Source organism: Aspergillus tubingensis (genome assembly GCF_013340325.1).
Source record: "Aspergillus tubingensis WU-2223L DNA, scaffold_4, whole genome shotgun sequence".
Lineage (NCBI taxonomy): Eukaryota > Fungi > Ascomycota > Eurotiomycetes > Eurotiales > Aspergillaceae > Aspergillus > Aspergillus tubingensis.
Window position 1 is genome coordinate 422,236 of NW_023336278.1, and position 26,905 is coordinate 449,140.

The 26,905-nt window shown below is 51.2% G+C and overlaps 9 protein-coding genes across 9 annotated transcripts; 4 read left to right on the top strand and 5 right to left on the bottom strand.

The window, feature by feature from the left end:
- Positions 1–128: 128 nt before the first annotated feature.
- AtWU_02676 (Elongator subunit IKI3) lies at positions 129–4,583 on the bottom strand (the record flags this gene model as incomplete). The annotated part of the gene is made up of 9 exons (XM_035497789.1): positions 129–1,198; positions 1,271–1,550; positions 1,604–1,737; positions 1,790–2,034; positions 2,085–2,427; positions 2,486–2,639; positions 2,689–3,248; positions 3,301–3,393; positions 3,446–4,583. 9 exons carry the CDS (start codon positions 4,581–4,583, stop codon positions 129–131), a joined length of 4,017 nt encoding a protein of 1,338 aa, XP_035353682.1.
- A 489-nt stretch (positions 4,584–5,072) lies between these two features.
- On the bottom strand, positions 5,073–5,437 carry AtWU_02677 (cytochrome c oxidase VIIc family protein; the record flags this gene model as incomplete). The annotated part of the gene is made up of 3 exons (XM_035497790.1): positions 5,073–5,098; positions 5,161–5,193; positions 5,260–5,437. 3 exons carry the CDS (start codon positions 5,435–5,437, stop codon positions 5,073–5,075), a joined length of 237 nt encoding a protein of 78 aa, XP_035353683.1.
- Positions 5,438–5,814: 377 nt separating this feature from the next.
- AtWU_02678 (ATP-dependent RNA helicase MTR4) lies at positions 5,815–9,327 on the top strand (the record flags this gene model as incomplete). Its single annotated transcript, XM_035497791.1, has 5 exons — positions 5,815–6,673; positions 6,727–7,788; positions 7,841–8,436; positions 8,493–9,058; positions 9,147–9,327. 5 exons carry the CDS (start codon positions 5,815–5,817, stop codon positions 9,325–9,327), a joined length of 3,264 nt encoding a protein of 1,087 aa, XP_035353684.1.
- Positions 9,328–11,687: 2,360 nt separating this feature from the next.
- AtWU_02679 (cut8/STS1 family protein) lies at positions 11,688–12,710 on the top strand (the record flags this gene model as incomplete). The annotated part of the gene is made up of 2 exons (XM_035497792.1): positions 11,688–11,766; positions 11,848–12,710. The coding sequence occupies 2 exons, from the start codon at positions 11,688–11,690 to the stop codon at positions 12,708–12,710; spliced, it is 942 nt and encodes a 313-aa protein (XP_035353685.1).
- A 1,363-nt stretch (positions 12,711–14,073) lies between these two features.
- On the bottom strand, positions 14,074–15,634 carry AtWU_02680 (DUF3984 domain-containing protein; the record flags this gene model as incomplete). The annotated part of the gene is made up of 2 exons (XM_035497793.1): positions 14,074–15,336; positions 15,401–15,634. 2 exons carry the CDS (start codon positions 15,632–15,634, stop codon positions 14,074–14,076), a joined length of 1,497 nt encoding a protein of 498 aa, XP_035353686.1.
- Positions 15,635–16,555: 921 nt separating this feature from the next.
- Positions 16,556–19,495, top strand: AtWU_02681 (uncharacterized protein; the record flags this gene model as incomplete). The annotated part of the gene is made up of 5 exons (XM_035497794.1): positions 16,556–17,375; positions 17,428–18,384; positions 18,434–18,751; positions 18,805–18,986; positions 19,154–19,495. 5 exons carry the CDS (start codon positions 16,556–16,558, stop codon positions 19,493–19,495), a joined length of 2,619 nt encoding a protein of 872 aa, XP_035353687.1.
- Positions 19,496–19,990: 495 nt separating this feature from the next.
- Positions 19,991–21,038, bottom strand: AtWU_02682 (acetolactate synthase regulatory subunit; the record flags this gene model as incomplete). The annotated part of the gene is made up of 2 exons (XM_035497795.1): positions 19,991–20,168; positions 20,239–21,038. The coding sequence occupies 2 exons, from the start codon at positions 21,036–21,038 to the stop codon at positions 19,991–19,993; spliced, it is 978 nt and encodes a 325-aa protein (XP_035353688.1).
- An 847-nt stretch (positions 21,039–21,885) lies between these two features.
- Positions 21,886–24,162, top strand: AtWU_02683 (KH domain-containing protein; the record flags this gene model as incomplete). The annotated part of the gene is made up of 9 exons (XM_035497796.1): positions 21,886–22,084; positions 22,160–22,239; positions 22,311–22,472; positions 22,750–22,771; positions 22,855–22,907; positions 22,977–23,141; positions 23,244–23,452; positions 23,536–24,070; positions 24,139–24,162. 9 exons carry the CDS (start codon positions 21,886–21,888, stop codon positions 24,160–24,162), a joined length of 1,449 nt encoding a protein of 482 aa, XP_035353689.1.
- A 541-nt stretch (positions 24,163–24,703) lies between these two features.
- AtWU_02684 (putative RecQ family helicase RecQ) lies at positions 24,704–26,502 on the bottom strand (the record flags this gene model as incomplete). The annotated part of the gene is made up of 4 exons (XM_035497797.1): positions 24,704–26,095; positions 26,145–26,179; positions 26,244–26,362; positions 26,423–26,502. 4 exons carry the CDS (start codon positions 26,500–26,502, stop codon positions 24,704–24,706), a joined length of 1,626 nt encoding a protein of 541 aa, XP_035353690.1.
- Between the last annotated feature and the right edge of the window lie 403 nt (positions 26,503–26,905).

Below are 26,905 nucleotides of genomic sequence, written 5' to 3' on the forward strand. Positions count from 1 at the left end.
CATTTAATAATATAACCCAAAACACATGACGGATTTCATGAATTTTTATAATGATCTATGTATGACTTTTTGGTGAAACCTAAGAACAACAACGTTATGAGATGCAATAATACCTAGAGAGAACCCCCTTAGTTCAACAAAGCCGACAACTTAATCTCCTTAACCGCCGGCACCTCCCTCCCCTTCCCAACATTTGCCGTAGCGGTAACACTATCCCAGAACACACTCTGTCCTCCAGTAGCATGAGGCACTCCGTCCTCCCCGAATGCAGCTCCAGCTCCATTCTCTCCCTCTCCAGCATCACCAGCACCTTCCCCATCGGCACCACCCACAGCCTCAGCAACCAAAGCCCCAAACACCTCCTCCCGACTCTCCTTACACAGCTTCAAGACCTCATTCATCGCCTTCTCCACCGCCACCGCCCGCTCCCTCATACCCCTCCTCAACAACGCATCAACCAGCGCCTCAACCTCACTCACCGTCGAATTTGCCCTCTCCAACAGTCGTCTCACACTATTAACCAGATACTCCTCCTCATACACAGTCCCCTTCTTACCACGCGCACGCTTCCTCTCCTCCTTCCTCCGCGTCTTCGACGTGTGGCGCGACGAGCTCGTCTTCCCTGTCTTCCCCGTGTTACCCGTATACCGCGTGAACATGGACCGGCCCGCCAATGTCGAAGCGTCAGTAGGCGCCAACGACACATTGTCGGGGATATCCACCCCCGCGGCACCGTCGCCCAGAGTAGGGTCGCCGCCGAAGTAGGCCAGCGGGTCAGTGGCGCGGCGGATGCGCAGTTCGCGGATCCGGGGCACTTGGGCGTTGAGTTGCGAGCGGAAGTCCGCGAGCAGGTCGGTCATGTTGCCCATTGAGTCGGCGAGACCGCTGTCGACTATCTCGGGGATCAGGGCCGATTGGTTGTGCAGGGTGAGGAGACGTGTTGCTTCGGAGAACTTGGAAGCTCGGCAGAGGAGACGCGATGCTGCGGGGATGTCGTGCAGGTGGTCTGCGTGGATGGTTGCCGCTGAGGTGTAGTCTTTGGATTCTTCGACTAGGGTGCTTATCAGGGCCGTGGCGTGCGCGCTTAGCTCCGTGGATGTGAGGGGCACGAGCATTGCGCAGTAGAGGGATTCGCGCCAGAGGTGGGCGAGGTGGTAGCTCTTGTAGGCGTCGGTGTAGAGTTCGAGGGATTCGTAGGCTGTATGGGAGGAGGAGAAGGTTAGTTTGGCGGGTGAGGATTGGGGGTAGGGAATGGTTGTTGGGTACGTACCGATGCCTGCTTCCTTGTACTTGGACCGGTCGAAGAGGTAGTCGGCATAGAGGTGGGTCATCTCGCGCAGTTGCTCAGCCTGGTACTTGTAGAGGTCGATGGCGTCTTTGTAAAGGACGTGCTTGATTGTGTAGGCGCGAAGTTCATCGTGGGCGTTCAGAGCGTGCAGATGCTTGATCGCCTTGGATGTCCGGCCCAGGTAGTTGTCGATCTCGAAGTAGCGGCGAAGTTCGGGTTGCTGCTGCAGCTTGCGCAGGAATGGTAGGTACTCGCGGGGATCCTGGTGCAGTTGGTTAGTATGCTGTGAGGGGTGGGATACAGATGCTTGCTTACCCGTTGGGCTTGCTGGGCGACAAGCAGTGTGAGCTCCAGGTCGTAGAGCCCCAGCGCGTTATCGTACAACTGGTTAGCATCCGTCAAGAAGCACATGTGCTCGATTGCGTCGTCTGCCTGTTCGGGCGATTGTTCTGTAGGAGAGGTAAGTATTGAGGAGGAAAATCGGGAGTCTGGAGTACGAACCCCTCAAGCGTGCAACCAACTGCAGACCGGACTCGAGATCTGGTGGCGACTTGCAGACATGCGCAGTGATCAGGTTGTGCAGGTTGGTGTCAATGCGCTTCTCCAAAGTAGACAAGAAGGCGTCGCAGATTTTGTTGACTTTGCTGCCCTTGTTTGGTGCTGCTGCAACAATTCCGGCCGGCGCGTTGTCTGCCTTGGGCGTTTTCAGGGTGTCTTTGTAGAGAGTCTGGGAAACATCTTCCTCACTGGAAAGTAATCAGCCAGTATGCCTTGAAGGACAAGGTGTTTTGCATACCTAAGACGGGAGATAAACTCATCAATGAAATCAATCTTCTTTACTTGATCCACAAACAATTGGATGTTATCCATAAACTGCTCCGGAGCATAGTCGTGAATGATATTCATATCCACCATCTGACTACGGCAGGTCAAGAATGCAGCCCGATAGTTCTTGCGGTCAATGAAGTTTCTGATACCGGCCAGAACGAGAGCCCTGGGATAGATGGTTTCGAGGTTTCCACGGGGCATCTGCAGGATAACAGCAAAGGTTGTGGGCATCACAGTCACTAGACGTCCGCCACGTTCAATGCTTCTGCATCGTTCATCTGTTTCAGGGGTGTCCGGAGGAATGTCCATATCTAAAAAAAAATAGATTAGCTGATGTTAATATGGCTGGTAGATTGTCGATATTCTCACCTTCCACTGTAGTCAAGTGCACAAATTTGATCAGGTGAAGGGAAGTTGTAAACAGGATATGGGCCTGAGTTACAAGGAAGGAAGTGCAATTCTTCGCAAGGAGCCGCTTGTTGGCATACAGGGCCCCGGACCTGGTCATGGAGACCAGAACGTGCTTCAAGAAGTTAGCTATGAAAGTATTCTAAGTCCTGAGAAGGGCTTACCTCGTCCTCAGAAATCTGTGCAGCCTTAGCCCAGTATGTATCAACTGTTGGGCTTGCAAGCCAAGGTAGAATCTGGAACTCCTCGGAGGAAGGCATGGAGACATAGGAGTAGGTGACCGGCTGGTTAGGCGCCTTAACGTGAGAGAACCACAGGGCTTCGTGTCCGAGGGAGGTGAACATTGAGAGTATTTGCTCGGAGTCCGCTGCCTGATAAGCAACCTGAGTCGTGCGTGTCTCCAAAGCAGTGCGTTCAATTTGAGTGTTGTTAGGGCCATCATCCTTGAGAATGTAAACTTCATGTTCGTTTACAAAGGCAATCTGTCGAGGCCGGCTATCAGGCGCATCCGACAACGGATAACTCGACTCGAGGATTGGGGACGGAACAGGTCTCGTTTTAAGAGACCAGAGGAAGATAGAAAACCGATCCTTCATAAGAACAGCCATCCGCGTTCCCGACTTGCTGAATGCCACATCAACAATGTTCGAGTCTAGTGTCAGCTCATTGTGAGCCATAGGAGGAGGAACTCCCGCCAGCCTCAGAGGAGTCAATTTGAGGATTTCTTTCGCCCGTCAGAATACATTCGATCAATCATGTATGGTGGAGGGACTTACTGCCGTCGATAACAGCAACTGCACCAACATCATCGGGGCTGGTAGTGGATCCCTGGGATACGTCGAAAACGAAGTCCACATCCAACATCGATCCTGTAACAGATTAGAGAATTTACCATAGAAGATATTGCAACTTAAAAATTACCTGAAGCCCCAGCAATAAATCGTAGAGCTTTCTCCTGATGCCATTTCAAGGAGAACGGATACGGATATTCGGCGTTCACTCCAATTGGAATCTCTTGCTTGAGGTAGTAGTGGTAGTTGCCGGTTGTCCAGAACTGAATTCTGTCGTGGAATTGCACCGCAAGCACCGTTGAGTCGACGTTCCAGCTCAGATGAATATTCGAAGCCCATGTCGACCGTTCTTCCTCCGTCAGGCGAAGAGTAAATTCTCCATGGCGCAAGCCGTTCCTTTCAAAGAAGACCACGTCAATTCTATCTTCGCGGCGCTGGATACCGGCGATAAGGTTGCCAGAAGGCCTCCAGCTGAGGGCACCTTCCAGTCCATCCACTGGCTCACTGATGCTATCCAAGGTTCCCTCTCTCGAGTAAACCCGAATCGCACGTCGAACGCCAGCTTCGATGCTGTTCACGGCGACGTAAGCACCATCACCACGCCAGCTAATGGTCGTCTTTCCATCATCACTGGCGCTCAACTTACCCTCGTCCACCTTCTCGGGGACAGTAGGATCACGAAGAGCCTTAGCACGCTTACCCTGGAACTGGGTCTCGCGCTTTCCCCAGCCCACAGAGACATGCTGGGAGGCGCGGAGGTCCTCCTGCGTGAAAGTAATTTCGGCAACGTTTTCGAATTCTCTCGTCATGTAAAGGAAAGTATTGGCTCTCGTAGTCAAGGCCAGGAGCTCCTCATCGGGGGACCATGCAGCAGCTGTGATACCAACATCAACAGTACCCACAATCTCAATCTTGTCCTCGCCGGGAAGGGGTTCTTCACGGACAATGACGATGTCACCTCCTTCCAGCACCAGACAGGCAGTGAGATTGTCAGCAAAGTAGTGCAGGGAGAGCACCCGGTCGCACTCCAGATCTGGCAGTGGGCATGGCGCATCCCAGGATGCGATGATTTCAAATGCATCCGCCCCTACGGGGTCCGAAAAATAGGCGTCATGACGCTTTCTGCGGAGCTCTATGACTGGCTGGGACGCAGAAGGTCCAAATGTGCAAACGACAGCATCTGAAGCTGTATCCCAAGCTGTTGCTGTCAAAGGAAGCTCATTCTGGAGCTGCACCTCGGCGAGGCGCACGATTTTGAGGTTGCGCATCTTTTGAAGAGTAGTGTTCTACCCCGCCGCCATGAATCGACGGAAGCTTCACTGGGGAAAAAGAATGAACGGGGAAAAGGAAAAATGCAAAAATAATATCTAGAGGAAATTTACTCTCATAGAGTTAATTATTAGATTTTGCAAGCGTAGGTTTTATTTTCCTTCACGCGCGTCGCCCACGGAATTGCGAACAATATCATATCAGAAGCCGAGCCAAAGATTTTAATTTTCCTACTGACAAAAAATCGACCAATGACTTCATCCATATTCTAATAAGGCATCAGACAACCACCACCACACCGCGCTTCGTCCCCCTACTACAAATGTTTTTGGGGTGAATTTCACCCCGGGAATTTCCTGAATCAGAGCATAATAAATTCTCTAGCTTTATACACAAATTCCGAGCGCTTCCAACGTAGGATACATTTTCGACCAGCCGCCAATGCCCAACAATGCCATTGCATGTGGAAATACAGCACGAGAGAGCGTTTAGCGGGTCTTGTAGGTCTGCCAGACTGTAGGAATGAATATGTTAGATAGACGAACGTAAACTGCCGCAAGACGAATGGTAACATACCAGCAATGGCGAAGGGGGCACCGAAACCGGTGACTAGAGTAAGCAAGTCAGCAAGACGTCCGATTCGCAACGATCACAGCAACCAATTGGGCCACATACCCATGAAAGCCCAGTATCTCCAGAAGAAGTACTTGGTCAGGGGGTTGAAGGGAATGTTGGAGCGAGGGCCCTCGGCGTAGTGGTAAGGGCTACCGAGCTGAGCGCGGGTGGTGGAAAAGCCACGACGGGCAACGAAGGAGGTGGCCATTCTGGCGCGGAGGGCGGTAGCAGCGTACATCTTGAGCTGGGTTAGAGACAATTGACTGGATGGAATATGGAAGACAATGGGTTTCACCCACTTTGAATGAGGCAGAGAAGCACGACGGTCGAGACAATCCTACTGATATCAATGGGCGGAGGTGCGAGCAAGTCGAGTGGAACGATACTCCCGGCTGCTCCCCGGCTGTCCGCTCACGTGATTTACTATTCCGAACGGCAAGTTTCGCCGGCAGCCATTCACCGCCTTGCGAGGTCTGGGCCAATCACACGCCGCTTCCCTTCACGGGTTCATTGAAATTTCTCGGTGCGATCGCTCTTCTGTGAGACGGTGCAGAACGTCAACCACCCGTCCAGGCCAGTTTGCGTTCCCGCGTCCTTTGTGGCAGACTGTCGACGATGGATGAGCTTTTCGACGTCTTCGAGGACCAGCCTCAGGCCGTTAGGCCTGCGGACGGAGCTCCCAAACGAGCGAAGAAAGACAAGAGCAAGAAGCGACAGGTCAATGGCGACGTGAAGGAGGACGGTGCTGCTACGGAAAACCCTACGGAAACCCCTGAGGATATTGAGATCACGGATGCGCCTGCCGTCGAAGAAGAAGTCGAAGAAGCGAAGGAGGACGAAGAAAGCCCCGCCGCCGACAACAATGAACAACCGGATGCGAAACGCCCGCGCCTCGAGAAGGAACCGGAGCCTGTGGTAGCGGACTCATTCGAGACGGAGCAGGAGCGCGAAGTCGCGGGATCGGCAGGCCTTCAAGGCGTCAACGATTCTACCTCTGTCAAGTTGTCCCACCAGGTGCGGCATCAGGTCGCCATCCCGCCGAAGTACCCATACGTGCCCATTTCCGAACACAAGCCGCCGGAGACCCCAGCCAGAGTGTGGCCATTCACTTTGGATCCTTTCCAGCAAGTCGCGATTGCATCGATCCAGAGAGAAGAAAGTGTCTTGGTTTCAGCTCATACTAGTGCCGGAAAAACCGTGGTCGCCGAGTACGCCATTGCGCAATGTTTGAAGAACAACCAGAGAGTTATCTATACGAGTCCGATCAAGGCTTTGAGTAACCAGAAGTACCGAGAGTTTGCCGAGGAATTTGGAGATGCGGGCTTGATGACTGGAGATGTTACCATCAACCCAACAGCCACTTGCCTGGTCATGACCACTGAGATTTTGCGGTCCATGCTCTACCGGGGTTCTGAGATTATGCGCGAAGTTGCCTGGGTCATTTTCGATGAAATCCACTATATGCGTGATGCAAGTATGTCTAATCAATCTCCGCCTTAGTTTACTGGATACTGATTTACGCTATAGTCAGAGGTGTTGTCTGGGAGGAAACCATTATCTTGTTGCCCGACAAGGTTCGATATGTATTCTTGTCTGCCACCATTCCTAACGCTATGCAATTCGCCGAATGGGTAACGAAGATGCACAACCAACCCTGCCACGTCGTCTATACCGATTTCCGGCCGACGCCACTACAACACTACTTCTTCCCCAATGGATCGGAAGGTATGCATCTTGTTGTGGATGAGAAGGGAGTATTCCGTGAGGAGAATTTCCAGAAGGCCATGAGCAGTATCGCCGACAAGAGAGGCGACGACCCGTCAGATGCGATGGCCAAGCGGAAAGGAAAGGGCAAGGACAAGAGGTTGAACAAGGGTGGCACCCAGGAAAAGAGCGACATTTTCAAGATTGTGAAGATGGTCATGCTCAAGAATCTGAACCCTGTCATTGTCTTCAGTTTCAGCAAGCGCGAATGTGAGAGCTGTGCTTTGCAGATGAAGAACTTGGCCTTCAACGACGATTCTGAGAAAGAGATGGTTCAGAAGGTCTTTGACAGCGCGATCGAGATGTTGTCCGAGGAGGACAGAGAATTGCCTCAGATCCAGAATATCTTGCCTCTTCTTCGCAGGGGTATTGGTGTCCACCATTCTGGCCTGCTCCCTATCCTTAAGGAGACGATTGAGATTCTTTTCCAGGAAGGTCTGATCAAGGTACTCTTCGCCACTGAGACGTTCTCTATTGGTCTTAACATGCCTGCGAGAACTGTCGTCTTCACAAGCGTGCGGAAATTCGACGGCTTCAGCCAGCGTTGGGTTACGCCTTCAGAGTTCATTCAGATGTCTGGCCGTGCTGGTCGAAGAGGTCTTGATGATCGCGGTATTGTTATCATGATGGTGGGTGAGGAGATGGACCCCGCCGTGGCGAAGGAAATCGTCCGTGGTGAACAGGATCGACTTAATTCGGCTTTCCATTTGGGTTACAACATGATTCTTAACCTCATGCGTGTGGAAGGCATCTCGCCCGAGTTCATGCTAGAGAAATGTTTTTACCAATTCCAGAACACCGCCGGTGTCGCAGAGCTTGAGAAACGTGCGTCCTTATTCCCTGATTTTTCGAAAGCCGCTTGCTAATTGTGCTACAGAACTCACGGAAATGGAAGAGAAGCGTGCCAATCTCAACATTCCTGACGAAGGAACTATCCGCGAATACTACGACCTGCGTAAACAGCTCCGCAAATTCGGCGATGATGTGCAAGCAGTGATGAGCCATCCCGAGCATTGCCTGTCATACATGACGCCTGGGCGCTTGGTTCAAATCAAGCATAAGGACATGGAGTTTGGGTGGGGTATTGTTGTCAATTGGAAGCATCGCAAGCCACCGAAGAATTCGAATGAAGAGTACAACGATCATCAGAAACATGTGGTTGATGTGCTCCTCAACATTGCTGATGGAGATTCCGTGGGCACCAAGTCATTCGAGGACCTGCCAGCTGGCGTCAGACCACCCAAGGAGGATGAAAAATCCCGCATGGAGGTCGTGCCGGTTGTTCTCAGCTGCATTCAGAGCATTGCCCATGTTTGCCTCCGTCTTCCCAAAGACTTGAAGCCAAATGACACACGGAACAACCTGAAGAACACCTTGGAGGAAGTGAAGAAGCGCTTCCCAGATGGCATTGCCACTCTTGATCCTATTGAGAACATGGGTATCAAGGATGACGAGTTCAAAAAGACGCTCAGGGTAGGTATCCAGTACTTCACAAAAGGAATGACACTGTTGGCTAATTGTCGTTGTAGAAAATCGAGGTTCTGGAGTCCCGTCTTCTCTCCAATCCCCTGCACGAGTCGCCACGTTTACCCGAACTATACAATCAGTACTCCGAGAAGGTGGATTTGGGAAACAAGATCAAGGAGACCAAGAAGAAGATCTCGGATGCTATGGCGATCATGCAACTCGAAGAATTGAAATGCCGTAAGCGTGTGCTTCGTCGATTCGGATTTATCAACGAGGCCGAAGTTGTACAACTGAAGGCGCGCGTTGCCTGTGAGATTAGTACAGGTGACGAGTTGATGCTCAGTGAACTTCTCTTCAACGGTTTCTTCAATAACCTTACGCCGGAGCAAGTGGCATCTGCCCTGAGCGTCTTCGTCTTTGAAGAGAAGACCAAGGAGACCCCTGCTCTGACACGGGAAGACCTCGCGAAGCCCCTCAGGGAGATCCAAGCGCAAGCTCGGATCGTCGCCAAGGTCTCCCAGGAGTCCAAGTTGGCGGTCAACGAGGAGGAATACGTGCAAGGTTTTCACTGGGAGTTGATGGAGGTCATCTTCGAATGGGCGAACGGCAAGTCTTTTGCTGACATCTGGTAAGTTTTAATGTCCACCATTTGCGGCCGTTTTTCTTTTCCGTGGTAGTATTAGATTGCTGACTGGTTTCTTTTTTCCCTAATGCAGCAAAATGACCGACGTCTACGAAGGCAGTTTGATTCGCGTCTTCCGCCGATTGGAAGAGTGTCTCCGACAGATGGCGCAGGCAGCCAAGGTCATGGGAAGCGAAGATTTGGAGGGTAAATTCGAGACAGCCTTGACCAAGGTGCGCAGGGACATTGTCGCTGCCCAGTCCTTGTATCTCTAAGGTACTGCTGCTACCTATCATTAGTAGTTCTTGTATCTATCTATCTTCTCCCTTGGGTCTGTTTTGTCCTCCTCATTTATCATCATCATCATCACCTCTGTTGTAAAGGATGGTTTGCGCGGTATGTCTGGGTGGTCGCATTTTTCTGGCGTCAGGCTTCCCAAAAAGGATTTGGCTTTGTTGTTCGTTATTCTTTTTCTTACTATTTGTAAATGAGATATCTCATTCCCTTTTTCATCTTACGTTTCCTATCTGCTTTCTGTTACCTGAGCCCATCAGATGTACACAACAATATTTCTAGACTACATCAAGAAGCGACAGTATCAATTAGGCTTCATACCATCATCATCCACTTCCGTCTATCTAAACTAGTACCCAGTAGTACCCATGCCTCATAGTGTCATCTTCTATTTAGAATACATTTTATCCGTCTTCAAACGCAACCCCGTTCCCAGAAATCAGCTGCGTTGCTGCTCCATGTGCATATATGTGAGGGGAGTGGTGTTTAGGCACCCCAATGACACGGTTCATTTAAAATGAAGCCAACGACCGGTAATCTTACCCCCAGTCTGTATTTGTCGTACGAACGACTGGGGAAATAGAAAGGTTTGTTAATGTTGCAGTCAGTGTATGTATGTTTTCTTTGTGCTTGGATCATGGTTGTCGGTGCTTGACACTGCTGGGCGTTGGCTTGGTTTGATTGGGATTATGGGTTGGTTGATTGGAGGCTTTACTTGGCCTGTGGTGTTGAAGAGGGAGGATAATATTGTTTTCTTGTATTACTTTGAATTTGGCTACGCTATTGTGCGGTTTTTGTGTAGTCATTGAGTTCGGTATGAAGATTTACTGATAGACCTTTCGCACTAGACTTGCTTTCAGGAGCAGCTCTCGGCGTGGGAAGTGACTCTCTATTACAGATGCTTTGACGATATATCAGGTCGTTCGGAGAACGAGATCTATAGTCACGGCGTCGTCGTTTACAGCCAGAAAGCCATAAGAATTCTCTTGGGCCTGCCACGACCGGTTGGACAATAACCCCAGACCAATGGTCCAGACACGAGCAAGTGCCAGACTGTCCATCGCCTACCTGTCAACCGAGTGGCTTGGGGGATAGTTCAATGAGAGTGTCTGGAATACGGCGAGGTTACCATGATGCTGTGTTCAGCGGGAATATGTTTCAGATGAGCGCATTCTCATTGCTGATTACCGCGAATGAGGCGTTTCGCTGGAAGTTACTAGGAAGTTTCATAGTGTTGGACTGTAAGCCCGCTCCGGGATCTTCTGGGTTCAGTATATGGGTTTGCAGTTGGACTAATCTTTTAGCCAGGCGTTGGGTCAGTTCCAATGACGTATAGACATACATGCAGACTAAGGAAGCAGCAGAACTAAACCCGAGCAGTGTTGATAAGACCCAGTTCCGGATACCAGGGTAGCTGGACAACGTTAGTTCAATGTTCCACTAAACCAAGACCCCCAGGGTTCGTTTTCTGCAAGGTTGACCAGGTTACAGCTTGAGGATCATTCCTGCTCTGGGGTAAGGAGTGCAGATGAATGTCAATCCGGGGTGGCAGAAATTTGAGACTGCAGACGTAGACATAGTCACAACAGCGTCACAGGGTTAGCATGTAACCTTTTCCGAGAAGCACAGCATGTTAAAAGGATATTGCGAGCTTGGATGAGCAAATATGAAAATATGAAAATGATGGTAGCATCAGGGGATATTGATAAATGGTTGGTCCCGTATCCCAAGACGGCCACGCGGTGGAACAGCCCGGTTGACTGTTTCAGTCATTGACAAGATGCTCCGTTTATCGGACGGTTTTAGAGTTGACGCTTGATGAGTTGGGGTCATGCGGACCTTGGGGAGCTGTAAGTGGTGCAGAGCAGGGCCAGGTTAGATGCAGCAGGCGCAGAGCCTGGGATAATATGGTTTTTTTGCCACAAATCAGGAGGGAGGAAGAGGGTAGGATTCCAAGGTGGAAATGGGTGGATCACATTGAGGCAAGTGGGTAAAGGGTAAAGGAGAAAGAGCAGTCACAGACTTTCAAGTCAGAGTCATGGATCCGCGGGAAATGCATCTCAGGCCCGCGTTGCCTCCCGCAACCCGCCTGTCCACCGCTTCTCGCTCAGTCTTTCTCTCTCTTTCCCCACCACTTCAGAAAGTCTCCCCTTCATCCTCCATCCTGCACTCCGTCTTTCCCTTGCTTGTTCGCTTTCCTTATCCTTCCTCCCTTTGATATTTTCCCTCGTGCTCCTGGCTGACCTTTGGTCCCTCCATCTCTGCTTTCCCCCCCGTCATCTCTCGCTACCTTTCTCCCTCCCCTCCCTCTCCCTTTGCCATCCAGCTGTTTGTGGTCATCATGAACAGCTTGGTGGCTACACCACCTGTGCCTCCTCATCACTTTTACGAATATTCCCGTCCTTCTCCCTCCCGTCCAAGTAAGTCTTGCCTTGTCTTCTTCCAGTGCATTTGATGATGACTCCCTTGTTATATGACCTTTGATAACTGACTGATATCAGTGTCTACTCCCATTCACACTCCCAACAACCGCAAACGGAAAGCCGACGATGAGAATGATCACGATGGTCGAATGTCAGCGTCACCTACCAACTCTCCCGCCTTGACTCCGAGAACCCTTCCAGTAAACCGAAACATCAAGCGTGCTCGTCCAAACGTCAGCGGACGGCCTCTCGCTCTCCCCCGACTGCTGGAGACCTTGGACACAGACGCTCTTCGGGGCATCCTCCGGACTGTGTGTGAGCGTCATCCAGGTTTGGTCGATGAAGTAGTCCACACAGCACCTCGACCCAGTGTGGCATCTGCCCTTCAAGTCCTTCGACATTACGAATCCGCCCTTCAGTCGTCGTTCCCACTCGGTGGCAACTCCGAATCAGATTATGCATACAACCGTGTCCGACAACCACTGGGAAATCTTCTAGATGCTTTGAGCGACTTCACTCCACACTTCTTACCGCCTCACGAGACGCAGTCATCTGTTTCTTTGAGTTACCTGGATGGTGCGACCGACATTATTCACGCATTGCCCCGTTGGAGTACACCACAGAACAACCTCGAGCGGGATTCCGCATACGACGAGATCTGCAAGGCTTGGATTCTGGTTATTCGGGAAGCAGCTAAGCGTGGAGGGGGAATTCAGTTACAGTATGGTGGTTGGGATCAGAAGTTGGCGAAGCACAATCACAACTCGGGCGGTAAACTGCAGGCAGCCGTCAACGAGCTGGGTTCCAGTTTAGGATGGATGCACAGACCGGATGCCCAAGGTTATGGAAGCCCAGGCGGCAATGACCTTGGGTCCATCCGGGAGCAACTCCTGTCGGGCACATACGGGCTCGGTACCCCCGTCAAGGTTGGGCCATGGTGAATCCGGTCAGCCATCGACAACCGCAATCCGCCTTTATCCTCATTTCCAACCATCACATCAAATTCGCGACACTCTCACCCGCCCTTCAAATCTTCAGGGCTCTGTCCGAATCCTCGACCGTGCACGTCCACGTATGATACGATCACGACTACCTACTGCATGAACTAGAGTTGAGGGTCAGCTTGGCGTTTACTGTGTGCAAGCAAACATATTCTTTTTCGTTTATTTTCCATTTCCTCCTTTGTGTCATATCTCTGGACGCCAACCCCATGATTTCTAGATTGTCAGATCAAGGCCCAGGATCCTTCATTTCGTTTCAAAATTGCACCATGATCCTGCATTGTCACAGCCGAGCATGGTACATTCTTTCATTCCTTTCGATCATCATTTCCTTCCACTTCATGTGTTCTTCTTCTGTCTCGGCGATATATACTCGAACCGCCGTGGAAAAAAACCGCCTCATTCTTTCAGCCTAGCTGCATTTTCCTTGTCTTTGCCCTATCTTGTATACCCTTTACTATTTTCCCCTTAATATCACTGGTGTCAGGTATATTCTTCTTCGGGTTTTGGGAGGCCTCTTTCATTTGGTGGGACGGGTTACACTACATGTCAGTAAAGCATAAGAACAAAAGGGAGCATCATTGTCCAGATAGTCACAATACCACGAGAACCGACCCTCCCGAGCCGTCTCGGGTTATCAACTAACTGATACTCTCGTTATATCCTTGTGCTATGATCATTCATCCTCCTGCTAATGTTCCACAATTGGGAAACCCACCTCGCACTGCAGATATATATATTTTGCCTAACTAGTAACTCTCTTTAAATCAGGCCCACTCCATCGCCAACACCTACAACCGGTAGTACTATCCATCCCATAGTAGTAAAAACTCAATAGCAACTTTCAATGAAACAGACACCGTGGAGAACCCCCAATAACTGCGAAATTTACTATTAGTACATGGCTATCAACCAGTCTACCCGCTGGTACGCTAACCACGAATGCCGAAACCAACTGGCCATGTCAGCATGGGGGGTCTACGTATGCACTTACGTGTTCGCAGACCGTCGTGCAGGATGAGAAATCAGGAATTGATGAAGTCAACATGTAGTAACCCTTGTCTTGTGCTTACTTACTTAGGTAAGTACTTACATAGGCAGCTTCAATCAATGCTCATGCTTACTACTTATCTGATGTTATTGGTTGCCTTATATGTATAAATATATACCATGCTATTAGTGGTGATTGTATTCTCGTAGAGAAGAGATGGGATCCATCCATGGTTAGATCAGATATACAATAAATATGAAAGTAAAAGTATTGAAATTAGTCCTGTTATGTTTCGTGTTCCTTTTTTCCCGTTCATGACAATGCCTGTTTCACTATCCTGAACAACCACCCGGCATCTTCCCACCCGCCGCGAGTTCCGGGTTTCTCTTCGCTTATGGAAGCGATGTCTGACTCTGTGGCTATGGATATGGTGTCTGTTTCTTGGGAATGGATGTTGTCGTGCATGAGAGACTGAGGGTCGTGATTGATGGACCCTCCTGATGTTACTGCTGGTGGGGCGGTGGTTGCTGTTGTTGTGGAAAGTGGCCAGTCGTCGACACCAAATAAGGTCCATTCTACCATTCGGTCGATCCAGCTGCCTAGTCCGAAGCCTCGTTCACGGGTGAGACGCTGGAATTCTGGTTCGTCGATTTCGTCTTCAGAGGCAATGAGGGAGTCCGAAGTGGTTGTGAAGCTGAGGTTGTCTTCTTCTTCATCTTCTTCATCAGCTATGTTTGCCATCTCGGCGCGGATGCGCTCGTCCACGAAATCGGGGAGCATGTGACGGGTTTGTTCTTCGATAGGGGTGTGAATGCCACTGCTGCTGGTCGTAGTAGGGTTTTCTTGTCTGCTGGAAAACCGGGTAATGTCAAGGCTGGTCATGGCCAGGTCGGGTCTGCTGGATCTGCGGCTTGTTGGGCCTGAGCGAGAGGCTCGACGAGAGTAGGCGGCAGGTGTGGATATGCCGGATTGAGAACGACGGGCGCTGCTCCGTGAGGCCCATGGCTGTTGTTGCTGTTGGCTGTCTAGGTCAATTTGATGGCTGTCTGAGACGAGGCTAGTTGAGCTTTGGCGTTTCACGAGCCAGCTTTGACCCTTTTCTTCGCGGGTCGAGGATGCGAGGGCAATGCCTGCGCGGAGCATCCATTCTGTGTCTGGGTTGTGATGGTGGGCGGCGGCATCAGGGTGACGCCGGGAGGAGCGTGTTCTGCTCCGACGGAGCTCTTCATTCTGCTGGTGATGGAGTGGACTGGCCACGCTCCGGGACTGTAGATTGGTGTCGCTGGAATGGATGCGAGTGGAGCTCTTGCTTCGGGAATGGCGACGAACGCGGGACCCGCTACGGGAGTGAGAGTGGGATAGGACGCCTGGGGTTCCGGGGACGGAGAAACTAGAGAGATACGAGGTCCTGGTTGCGCTGGGGGTGCCGGGGATTTCGTGGCGAGGAGAGAAGTAGTCTGGGGCATCGGTATCGTCGTCGTCGATGGGGAATCGAGGGTTTAGTGGAGATAGAGATACATGGTGTAAGGCGGGATATGAACGGCGTGATCGAAACCCGCCTTGAGATTGTGAAGACTGATGTTTGATGGGGGAGTTAGTGAGTGGATTGTGGGTGGATCTGGGGTAAGGGCTCACTCACATCCATGAGGGCGTTAGGACCACACGGGTCACCGGAAGATCTTTTGCGGGGAAGTATTCGAGACAAATGAGGTGGAAAGATTGATGAAGATGGAGAGAGGGCACAATGGGCTATTAAACCCAGATCGTGATGATCGTCGGGGTTGGAGGAGAAGATCGAACCACCTTCGGCTGGAGCTTGAAGGGGGCGCCCGTGCGCGGAATGGCATGTGAAAATGCGGGCATTCAATTTCATGACTTCCGGATGACTTGACTCCAACAACCTTTTGGGGAGTGGTCTTGAAGATATCCATTGATCTCTTGCTTACAGGTTAACTAATTATAAGCTTAATTGAGGCAAAGCATGGTTGGATGGAAAGGGCGTTAGTGTCTCGTCATCCAGTATCTATCTTACTGGTCGCTGCTATCTGTTGTCCGTTATCGTGACCCCTTCCACATTGTTGACTACTAGTATCTAGTACCGCACTACTCCGGCTTATGCAGTCTATTGAGATTAATCATGAACATCAGAGCTCCACTCTGAGTGTAGTTTATTTGACTTGAAATCCACATCGATTAAATAAGTGTATAATCCCCTACCAAGCAACTCGTGACAGTATATTTATAGAGACGCGAAGTGGTGCCACTTACTGCATTTGGTTGGGACTCGACCAAGTAAATAGGGTTGCCTGGATAATCCCAGTATAAATCAGGAAATCTCCGAGTAGGGCAGCAACAAGATCTGGGGCTTACCGATTCTAGCAGATCATCGAATCATTTGATGAGTTAGTAAGAAACTGCCTCACCTTGACTTCCTGATAAATGATGGGAGAAACAGAGTGAATCAATGCCATCCCCACACCGCCCGGACCAGCCTTACTTACGTTGACGATCAGCCGGACTGGACTGGACTGGCCGGGATGCTCTCCACGTACCCAATCACTCTGCCCTGTCAACTTGTCACTCCTTCATCGCCATTCCCTCAGCCCATCATTGCCTCTCTCTTGCCTTCCCGCTACGTATTTATTTCCTCCGATTACCCCCTCCCCTCTGCCAAGCACTCACTTTCATCCAACTTGCCACAACTCGTCTCCATCTCTCTAGTTGCTCTTCGGAGTGTGCCATTCTGTCGTTCCCCAACCCCGATCTTCTCCCCGCTCCCTAGCGCCCAGCCACCATGGCTGAGGAGGCAAGCCGGCCTCTGATAGAGCAAGAGCCACGACCTATCTCGCCTCATCGCTCCCCAACGTCCATTGGCAAAGCTTCCCATCCCCCAGATTCTGAGCCGGGTCCGTATGAGCTATCTTCTGAATCAACCCCTCTCCTCGTCCGTCACGATGACGATCTCCTGGGATACGGCGGGACCGGCTCCAGGAGGGCGTCGTCTGTCCGACCTCGAAGTATCTCCTCCAGTGGGACGCTCAAGAAACGCCGTGGACGTATACGATGGCCGATCTTCTGTGCTCTCCTTACTGTGGCTGCTGTAGTCGCCATCCTCATTTTCGCCTTTATCGCCCCAGCGGCCGTCAAGGAATACGCCAAGGAGGCGGTGGTCTTTAAGCCCACCAATGTCTCGATTGAATCAGCCACTGCAGATGGCCTTCAAGCTCGGATACAAGGGGACGTGGTGCTCGATGCGCGGCGCGTACACAAGAAACCAGTGCGGGACATTGGTCGTTTTGTCACTTGGATCGGAAGGGAGGCCGAATCCGGCCAGTCGGAAGTCGAACTATATCTCCCAGAGTATGGGAACGTTCTCCTAGGCACGGCCAACCTGCCTTCCGTCAAGGTCAACATTCAGAATGGTCATGTAAACCACGTCAATTTCCTGGCAGACTTTGTGCCTGGGGACTTCGAGGGAATTCACAACGTGGCATTGGATTGGTTGAATGGAAAGCTCGAGAAGCTGACGGTCAGAGGGACAGCAACCCTTGATGTCAAGTCGGGGTTCCTGAGCCTGGGCCAGCAGCTCCTTTCCGATTCCCTCACTATTGAAGGTTGGTCTCACATTATCTCGATTCCTCGTATAAGCTTCTAACTCAAATTCAGAGGGCGACTTTCCTTCTTTACCCGCCGTCAACATCACGAATCTAAACGTCCATGATGCGGAAGACCCAGGACAGCAAGGCGCAATGGCAATTGATGCCTCGGCCGCTGTCCAGTTTGATTCACCGTTCGCAGTGAACATTCCTCCACTGGGGTTCGAAGTCCTGGTCCCGAATTGCTCTCCAGGTGATCCCCCAATTCGGGTAGCCGCTGCTACGACTCGCGGGTTTCCGGTTACTCCTGGCCAGCCAACATCAGTTGATGTCGCTGGCGTAATCCAAGGACTCTCTGAGGACTTGACCAGAGTGTGTCCAGGGATGAAGGGCTCCCCTCTGGATTTCCTGGTTAAGAGCTATATTCATGGAGAGGGAACCACTGTCTATGTCCGTGGAGCGGACCCGCCTTCTCTAGCTACTCCTGGATGGGTTGTAGATATTCTCAAAAGCGTGACGGTGCCGCTGAGTTTCACTGGGCATGCCCTTGACAATCTCGTCAGGAACTTCACAATGTCGGACGTGCATTTCACCCTGCCAGATCCCTTTGCGGAACCCGATTCTCCAGAATCACAACCGACGGTATCTGCGTTGGTGAAAGTGCTGATTGGGCTGCCGAAAGAATTGGGACTTCAGTTGGATGTCCCCAGGGTCCGGGCTACTGCTGACGTGTATTACGGTGGCAATAAACTCGGGATCCTGAATTTACGGAAATGGCAGGCTGCCAACTCGACTCTGCTCGATGATGTTGATGGCTCACCAGCGCTATACGTCGACTTCGGGATCAAGAAAGCGCCGCTTGAAGTGACGGATGAAGATGTTTTGACCGACGTTCTTCAAGACTTGATTTTCCAAGGGAAACGGGTCAAGCTAGATGTTGCCGCCAGTGTAGATGCCGAAGTCACTACGGGGCTGGGCACTTTTGCTGTTCGTGAGATACCCGCGCAGGGTGAGATTGTGGTTAAGCGTAAGTCATATCTAGCTGACTCCCCTGCCTATCGACTGACTTTATGTAGCCCCATACGGTGGCTCTTTGGACGAATTAAGCCCGCATATTGCATCGGTAGAACTTGGAGCTACTACTGCCTCGTCTCTTCTGGTGAAGGCTCTGGTCAACGTGACCAATCCCTCGCCGTACTCAGCATCTGTGCCATCGGTAGATTTCCTGCTTTTATTCAATGGTTCTAGAGTCGGACACATCACTGCAAAGGATCTTACCATTACCCCGGGCACCAATGATGGTCTCCCCGTGGACCTCACTTGGAGCCCACTTGTTTTGGATGGGGAGACAGGCGTCGCTGCTGGCCGGGAGCTGCTCTCCAAGTATATTTCAGGCAAGCTCGAGAGAGCCTCTTTCTCCACTTCCGATTCCTAACCATGGTCGCAGGATACAACACAACTGTTACAGTACGGACACATGAGGGAACCATCCCGGGACTACCCAAGCTCGGAAAGGCGCTCTCGAAACTAGGGCTCGAGGTCCAGATTCCTCGGGTACCCGTGCCTCATGCCCCGGGTGCCGGGAACGACCCTGATGATGACTCAAAAGGGTTCATCCAAGGAGCTACGGTATTATCTACTTTCATAGATATCGTCTCAGAACATGGCACATAAACCACTACACATTGCGTTATCATAACTATAACCATAACCATGACGAGGCATTTATTCATCCACGGAGCGCGCGCTCCGTTCAAGACAAGAGGAAGACTAACTTGCGTGAGTGCTGCTACTAGATGCACCTCTGGTCATCCACGGCCGAGTTCACACTATCCTCACCATTTCCCAACACCACCATTGATATCACTTCGGTATATGCGCAGGCATTCTACGAAGGCGACGAGGAAGTCGGCACCATCGACTACCGGGTGCCGTTCCCCGTGCCGCCGGGTATCTCAGTCACACCCCGATTGCCTGTGGACTTGAACCTCGGTGGTATTGGCTATGATGCGCTGAAGAAAGCGCTGGGTGGCACTCTTGGATTAGATGCCGTGGCGAAGGTGGGCGTTCAGATTCAACACTATCGGGATATAGTGTTCTATCATGGGAAGGGAATTAAGGCGCGAGTCAAACTTTAGGAGTCTATTCTATTGCTCTTTTGGGTTATTGTTTTCATAAGCGGGCTTGAATCATTTCTCATCCAATCTGAACCGGCGTTAGGAATAATAGAACAGGCGTTTTGACGTTGGGGTAATTAGGCTGTGTCATACTTGGTTTACTGGACTGTTCGCTAGGATACGGATGACTCATTTTCAATACAGAATTGAGTATTATTGGCTTTCAATGGAAAGCAATGCTATCAGTAGTAGTAGTAGTAGTAGTAGTAGTAGTAGTAGTAGTAGTAGTAGTAGTAGTAGTAGTAGTAGTAGTAGTAGTAGTAGTAGTAGTCATAGTACTGCAAGATCCAAATGAATTGAGTCAATTGTTGAATGCGAGAATTTACAACATATTATTAGGTGGAACTCAGGTCCTGCAAAAGGAAACGGATGAAGTACATTGTGGTTGTGCTTTTTACATTGCGGGATATAGATAATAATAATAATAGATAAGTAAAAGCGCACAGACGATTACATTTAACCGGGGGGAAGGGTGCTGGCGTCAACAACGTCAGCGGCGTCCTTCTCGATCTCCTCGCTAGGCTCGAAGAGAGGAGACCGGGGCAGAGCCATCAGACCGGTACGGGTGGACTCGAGGACACCGAAGGGGCCGATAAGCTTCATGAAGGAGTCGATACGGGAGGGTTTGGCGGAACTATATCATATCATCAGAATCAAGAGATGCAGGGAAATTGTATGTATGACTCATGGGGCGGGTAACTTACACCTCAACAATGCAGTTGTTAGTACTGATATCCAGCACCTTTCCACCGAACTGATGAGTGAGACGGGTAATCGCATCCAGATGCTCATGCTTGTGTCTCAAAGCCTGAGATTGGGGCAGATTACGAGGGTGGAACTCGGTCTTGGCAACCTGCGCAGCCTTATCCTTCTGACCCTCGGTCTGCTCACCGGGGGTGGTGATTTCGCGGTGGTGCTGCAGCAATTCCTCGAAGAACTCGGGACCCAAGATGCTGACCTTGGCGAGGAGGAGCTCGCGCTGCACCAGAGCGGACTCGGTGTAATCGAGGACAGCCCAGACGGGGACAAGATCATCGAGTTGACGACGAGCCTGCTCGACGACGCCGTCCTGACCCTGCAAGACGATGGTCATACGAGACAGATCCTCGACTTCGGTGTTACAGACGACGAGGGAGTCGATGTTGAAGCCGCGAGCGGCCAGAATACCGGACACACGGGACAGGACACCGGGCTCGTTCTGCACCAGACAGTTCAGGATGTGACGCTTGGGAGGGTTGGTGGGGACGGAAGGAGTTTCGTAGAGAATGGACGAAACGGCCGTGGGGGCGTCCCATTGAGGTGAGGCATCGTTGACGGGGAGAGGGAGGGGAGACCGGCGATGAAGGGCCTTGTAGGCGAGGGCTGAGGTCGAGCTGGAGGAGGAAGAGACCCGAGTGGTGGTGCTGAATCGGGAGGCTGCCCCCAGGCGTGAGGTACGGCTCGCAACGGACAGGAAAGGCGTTGATGCTGTCGACGACAGCATCAAAGGACGCCGGAAAGCCATGATCGCCGGCGACGGATTAGAGCCTGCACTTTTGTGGGAAAAAGTGGCAGGCAACAAAGTCCGGAGATCCTCGCAGGGCTTTTCTGGGGTCGCGGAGAATAAAGTCCGCAGGTGTTGGAACTTCGCATTGCATTTTATACGCGGCGGCCTTCCGACCTCGGGGCGCTGACTCAGTCTCGGCGGTAAGGATTTCGTTTGTCCCGTGACGACTTTTATTACTTACCATACATACATACATACTGAACTACTGGTAGATAGTGTTTGCACGCTTGGCTGTTTTGGGGTTAGTTGGTTTTGTGTGAACTCACATGATCGGGGCTTGCATCTTCGTTTCTTCATCGATTCTATTGTTTCTAGTGGTTACTATTTGGTAGTTGATCAACTTATAGATACATTTAGTGCATCTTACGCAATGTTCGATTGATTTGTTGTGTTCATCTACCTGCCTATTATCTCTCCAAAGGACCCTGTACTGTCAGTACGGGCACACTATCTACTTTACTACACACACTTAAAACACTAGGCCTATTATTGGCTCCCAAGCGCAAAAGGGCCGCTACTAAGTTCTCCGGAGTGGCAGCTCGGCATCCCCCGTGGCTGGCATTTCTTGCTTAGTTTCTGCTACTTTTTCGCTGGGCCACTAAACTATCTCGAGTCGAGTCCTCTTTAGCGGCCAAACCGGGGCGGATCGTTCCAAACTCCACCGCCTGCGAAAGTCTTTGGCAAGTTTATCTTGGCCTTTTCGGAGCCTACCTTGCTGCCTTGCCTCACGCCCTTCATTTTCACCTTAGACGTCACTTATCCCTTTCCCTTCTCTTAACCTCTCACTTCCTACATTGCCGATACTATGGACGATCGCCGCTCGAAACGCTCTCGTTTTGATCAGACCGAGCCGGAAGTGCGACGCCCGTCGCGCTTCGACCGCCGCTCTCGGTCTCCCTCGTCGCGACAGTCCGAATCGACTCGAGCTCGCAGCCCTCTCAGTCGTGAACCTCGGAGCCCTAGCGCAGACCCTGCGAAGAAGACCGATCCCGCTGCCGCCGCTGGTACGTTCGTCCCTTCATGATAATGGCAAGAGGAAACGTGTATAGCAGCAGAACTAACGTTGGAGTCATACACAGCTGCCGCTGCGGCAAAGATCAACGCCCAGTTGCAAGCGAAGAAGGGCATTCAACATGTCGACGTCCCTCCAATTCGCTCGGTAAGCAACGCCCATGCTGGTCGCAAAACAAAGGATAACACAATATGCTGACTCTGGTTTCCACTACCTAGACCGCAAGCCCCGTACCAACATCCGGCTCACCTGCCAGCGGCGACGCATCTGGAAAGTTGAACGCAGAGATCTACGTTGCTGATGGAGACTATATCAAGGATATTGAGATTAATGACTTGCGCAACCGTTACACGCTGACTAAAGGCTCTACTCAGAAGATGGTAATTACTCCTATATACATCCGCTGATCCTGCCCAGGCCCAAAGCCCAAAACCTGTCGCAAGCCTAGCTAGCTGCTGGCTTCCGTCGTTCGCCATGCGCCTTTTGCTTGGTTTTGCTTGCTCGTTTTTGGCCTCGTTTCTTCTACCCTGTCCTTTTTTCTTCTCCAATGATTCGTTTTGCGGTTATGGCTAAAGCTTACCCAAGTCAACATCTTGCAATAGCATCCCAACACTTGCCCTCATTTGCATCTGCTGACCTCCGCTGCGTGACATTTAGATCAAAGAAGAAACTGGCGCCGGTACGCCTTTCATTCCATATTCATATTATTATCAAACGTTTGACTACAAGAAGGAAGCTCATCATTTTTGTTCTCTTTTCAAGATGTCACTACGAGAGGAAACTATTACCCGGATAAGAGCATGGCCACCGCCGCGGTACGTTCATATACCAACTCCCCCGTTGATTCAGACTATCTGAATTACTAACGCGCAACCCCCACCCAGAACCCCCCGCTCTATCTCCACGTAACGAGCACAAACAAGGAAGGCCTTGAAAAGGCCGTCGCCTTGATCGACGATCTCATGAAAAAGGAACTCCCCAACCTGGTTGATGAGCGCCGGTTCCGTCGTCGCGAACCCGAGCAAGTAGAGCGCGATGAGTACGGTCGTGTACGTCCTCCACACCATGCCAGCACCAGCTATTCTCTCTGTCCCTTCCTTTCAAGATTCAAGACCCCAGAGAGAAGTCTATAGACAACTAATGGTTTACAGCGCAAATGGCCCGAGGAGCGCATCCCCGTCGATCTCGAACCGATCCCTGGCTTCAACCTCCGCGCTCAGGTCGTCGGACAAGGCGGTGCCTACGTGAAGCACATCCAGCAGAAGACTCGCTGCAAGGTTCAAATCAAAGGCCGTGGCTCTGGTTTCATGGAGCCCAGTACTGGCAGGGAAAGCGATGAGCCAATGTTCTTGCACGTAGCGTACGTAACGCACCTACAACCCCTCCCTGTCCCTGCAGCACCGGAAACAGCTTGCACTGATGCTTATCACTTTCATTCTGCAGTGGTCCCGACCCGAATGATGTCCAGAGTGCAAAGGCCCTGTGTGAGGATCTACTAGCCAATGTCCGCGAACAGTACCAGCGTTTCAAGGAGAACCCGCCCCAGCACAGCTACGGCGGTTATGGCGGCCAACGCGGAGACCGCTATCACTACGGCGGAGGTTACGGCGGTGGTGGTGGTGGCGGCGGCGGCGGATATGGTAACAACCATCACCAGAACTCGCCATCTACCTCTGCCAGCCCGTCGACCCAAGCCGCAGGTGCTGCTGGCGGTTCGGGAACCGGAACTCCCGACTACAGCGCCCAGTATGCTCAATACTACGGAACCGACCCATATGCTGCCTACGGCGGTTACCAGAATTACCTTGCCTACTACCAGTACTACCAGGCGGCTGCTCAGCAGCAGCAGCAACAGCAACAGCAACAGTCCCAGAGCCCCGCTCCGCCGCCGCCGCCTCCCGCCAGCGAGGCTCCCCCTCCTCCCCCTCCGGGATCGGGCTCTCCGCCACCTCCTCCTCCCGGCGGTAGCTACAGTGCTGTAAGTACAATCCGCCGACTTAATGTTGTGTGGCCAAGCGCAAGGATTAACTGCTTTGCTCGATTTAGGTCCCTCCCCCTCCAGGACTGTGAGGTGATGCTTGGGAAGCTGCCATAGCAGTAGCCCAAAGCAGAGAATCAAAGAAGGCTATGCTTATTCACGAGTATGAAACGGTGATTCTTTGCAGGCGCAATGGATACCTGCCTGCCAGTGAGCCCCATCGACGACCGAGCTGCCTCTAGGCTGTCTGTACCTTTAGTCCGTTCTTTCGTTCTTATTCAACCGAGGTTTGGTCTGTGTTGCTAAAGTCTGTAGAGCAAAGCCGGAAATCTGCGCTCATTTCTGAAGCTAAAAGAAACTTTGCTGGTTTGCTTAGCGAATTGTCTGGTTTGCCCAATCCGTTGGCTCTGGTAGGATGTGTGCACGCCTCTTCTTTGGGGTGGTATAAAAAATCATTCCACACGGTATTGAACCGTAATACTGATATCTTTCGCGTACGCTGGCTTGACAAGAATAGTCGTGTCAGTGTTCGACCAGCAAGATGGCCAGTATCTATACCCCAGTATCGTTGAAAATTCCTATCGCAATATATATGAAACCTATAAGAGATACTCAAACTTCTAAGGATCAACCTCAGGAAAATACCCCCGGGAACATCTTTTGCATATACCACGGGACGTCCATGTCGGCAAAGTCGTCTGTGTGGCTTTCGGGCGCCATTCTCGCCTTTCGCTGGGCAAGAGCGTGAGAACCTTCTTTGCAGAAGTCACAAGCAAAGTCACATGGTGAATCAGTGGAACCATTAGTTTTCATCCCCGATGTAGGGACTTGGGAACCCATCTTCTCAAGTTCGAAATCCCCAAAGAAATCCTTGATCAGGTCATGCCTGCATCGTGTGGTATTCTCACAGTAGCTGATCACTTTCTGAAAGCTTGCTAGTCGAGCAAGCTGATTCTGAACGGTGGTTTGTGCCTTGCTGTTCTGGTTGCTCATGTGCGCGCCAGTGCGATTGCGAGCGTTCTCAATGTCTCGTTGCAGACGATCAAGAATCCTATCTCGCTCTTGTGTGTTGTAGTAGACAATGGATGCGGCGGCATGACCGTCGCGACCTGCGCGACCGGATTCTTGAACGAAGCCTTCGAAGCTCCGTGGCGGACTCCAATGAACAACGAAGCGGACGTGTGGGCTATCAATGCCCATACCGAATGCAGTAGTGGCGACGATAATATAAAATGCCGGGTGTTCCGGTGATTTGTTCTCATTATCTGCATGCTGAGGGACTGACTTAGATGATGTCCATTCGGACTGGATACGCGTACGGTCTTCAGAGGATAGGCCAGCGTGGTAAGCCACAGCGTGAATACGGCCGGGCCAGCTTGCTGATAAAGCAGGGGCTAGTTTATCGGATACGGTTCTGAGAGGCACATAGATAATCCCAGATATCGGGGGAAGCGTGGCGGGCGCAGAGCCAGTGACGGCCTCTCTGCGGGCCTGGACAGACTGGAGCCATGAGACGAGGTTGTGGATCTGGAAGTCTTCTGGCTCTGTGGGGTCACTTGCAAAATCGTTGAGGTACCTTATCTCGTAATGAATGTTTGGACGTGCAGAAGGAGTGTTGAAGATCTTCAGCGTGGAAGCGTCCAAGCCAAGAAGTCTGATTATATCTTCCCGAACACGAGGCGTTGCAGTTGCTGTAAGCGCACTGATTGGGATAGGTGGATTCGTCAAACTTTGTTTAAACCAGCTCAATTCTTTGTACGCCGGCCGGAAGTCATGGCCCCATTCACTAATGCAATGAGCTTCGTCGATGGCAACACGATTCAATTCTCCCTGGCGGTGGATAGTCTGTAGATTGCGTCGAAAGCCTTCTGTCTGACAGAGTTCTGGTGTCACGTAGAGAAGCCGGGTTTTCGGGTGACCTGATAGTAGGTCGTCCAAGATCACACGTCTCTCAGCAATCGGAGTCGTGGAGTTGATTGTTGCTACCGCAACCCCTAAAGCTTGAAGCGCTTTTACTTGATCGGTCTGCACGACATATTAGTACCGCTCGAGAGTGGATATTGCGCAGGCTGACCATCAAAGCAAGCAAAGGGCTAATCACAACGGTCACTAAAGATATCATCAGACACAATCCGAAAGATGATCTTCGAGCGGTAGACGCAGGTGGACCAACCGCCATGGCTTATGACTGCAGGTAGTTGAAAGCACAGGCTTTTCCCGAATGAAGTATTTGCCTGCAGGAACACATCATGGCCGTTGATGGCCGCCGTGATCACCTCACGCTGAAGAGGTCTATACAATAGTTTCTTTTAAGTCGAGTACTCTAAGGAACTGGTGGCAGCTTGAACATACCGAAAGGACTTCTTCCGGAAAACTCGGCGGAGGTAGAAGTCTATATCCACATTGCGACGTTTGAAATTCCCACTTCCCATTTCTGCAGCATCGTTAGAAGCACGACAGATGTCTGCACAGGCTGGGAGATTTCCCCAGAATCGAGAATTGAGGCATCGGCTGGAAGACGCGACGCGGGGAAGGCACGATACGCGATGCCACGTGATATCGATAGAGATCCTAATCGGGAAGGCAGATGGGATTCTGATTTAGTGAGCGGAGTACCTCTCCATTGCCAATAGCACTATATACTACACCTAGATCGGCAAGTTTGAAATGAATTTCTAGACCCAACTCTTGAATCCATTATTGATGATATCATTTAAAAAAACTAATAACACAAAAGCTTGTTCGCTGTACAGGATAACAAGCGACAGCCTTTAGCTGTTGCCGTTGAAAACACCGCTATCAGGCTTCAACCTGAGGGTATATACTACTATAACA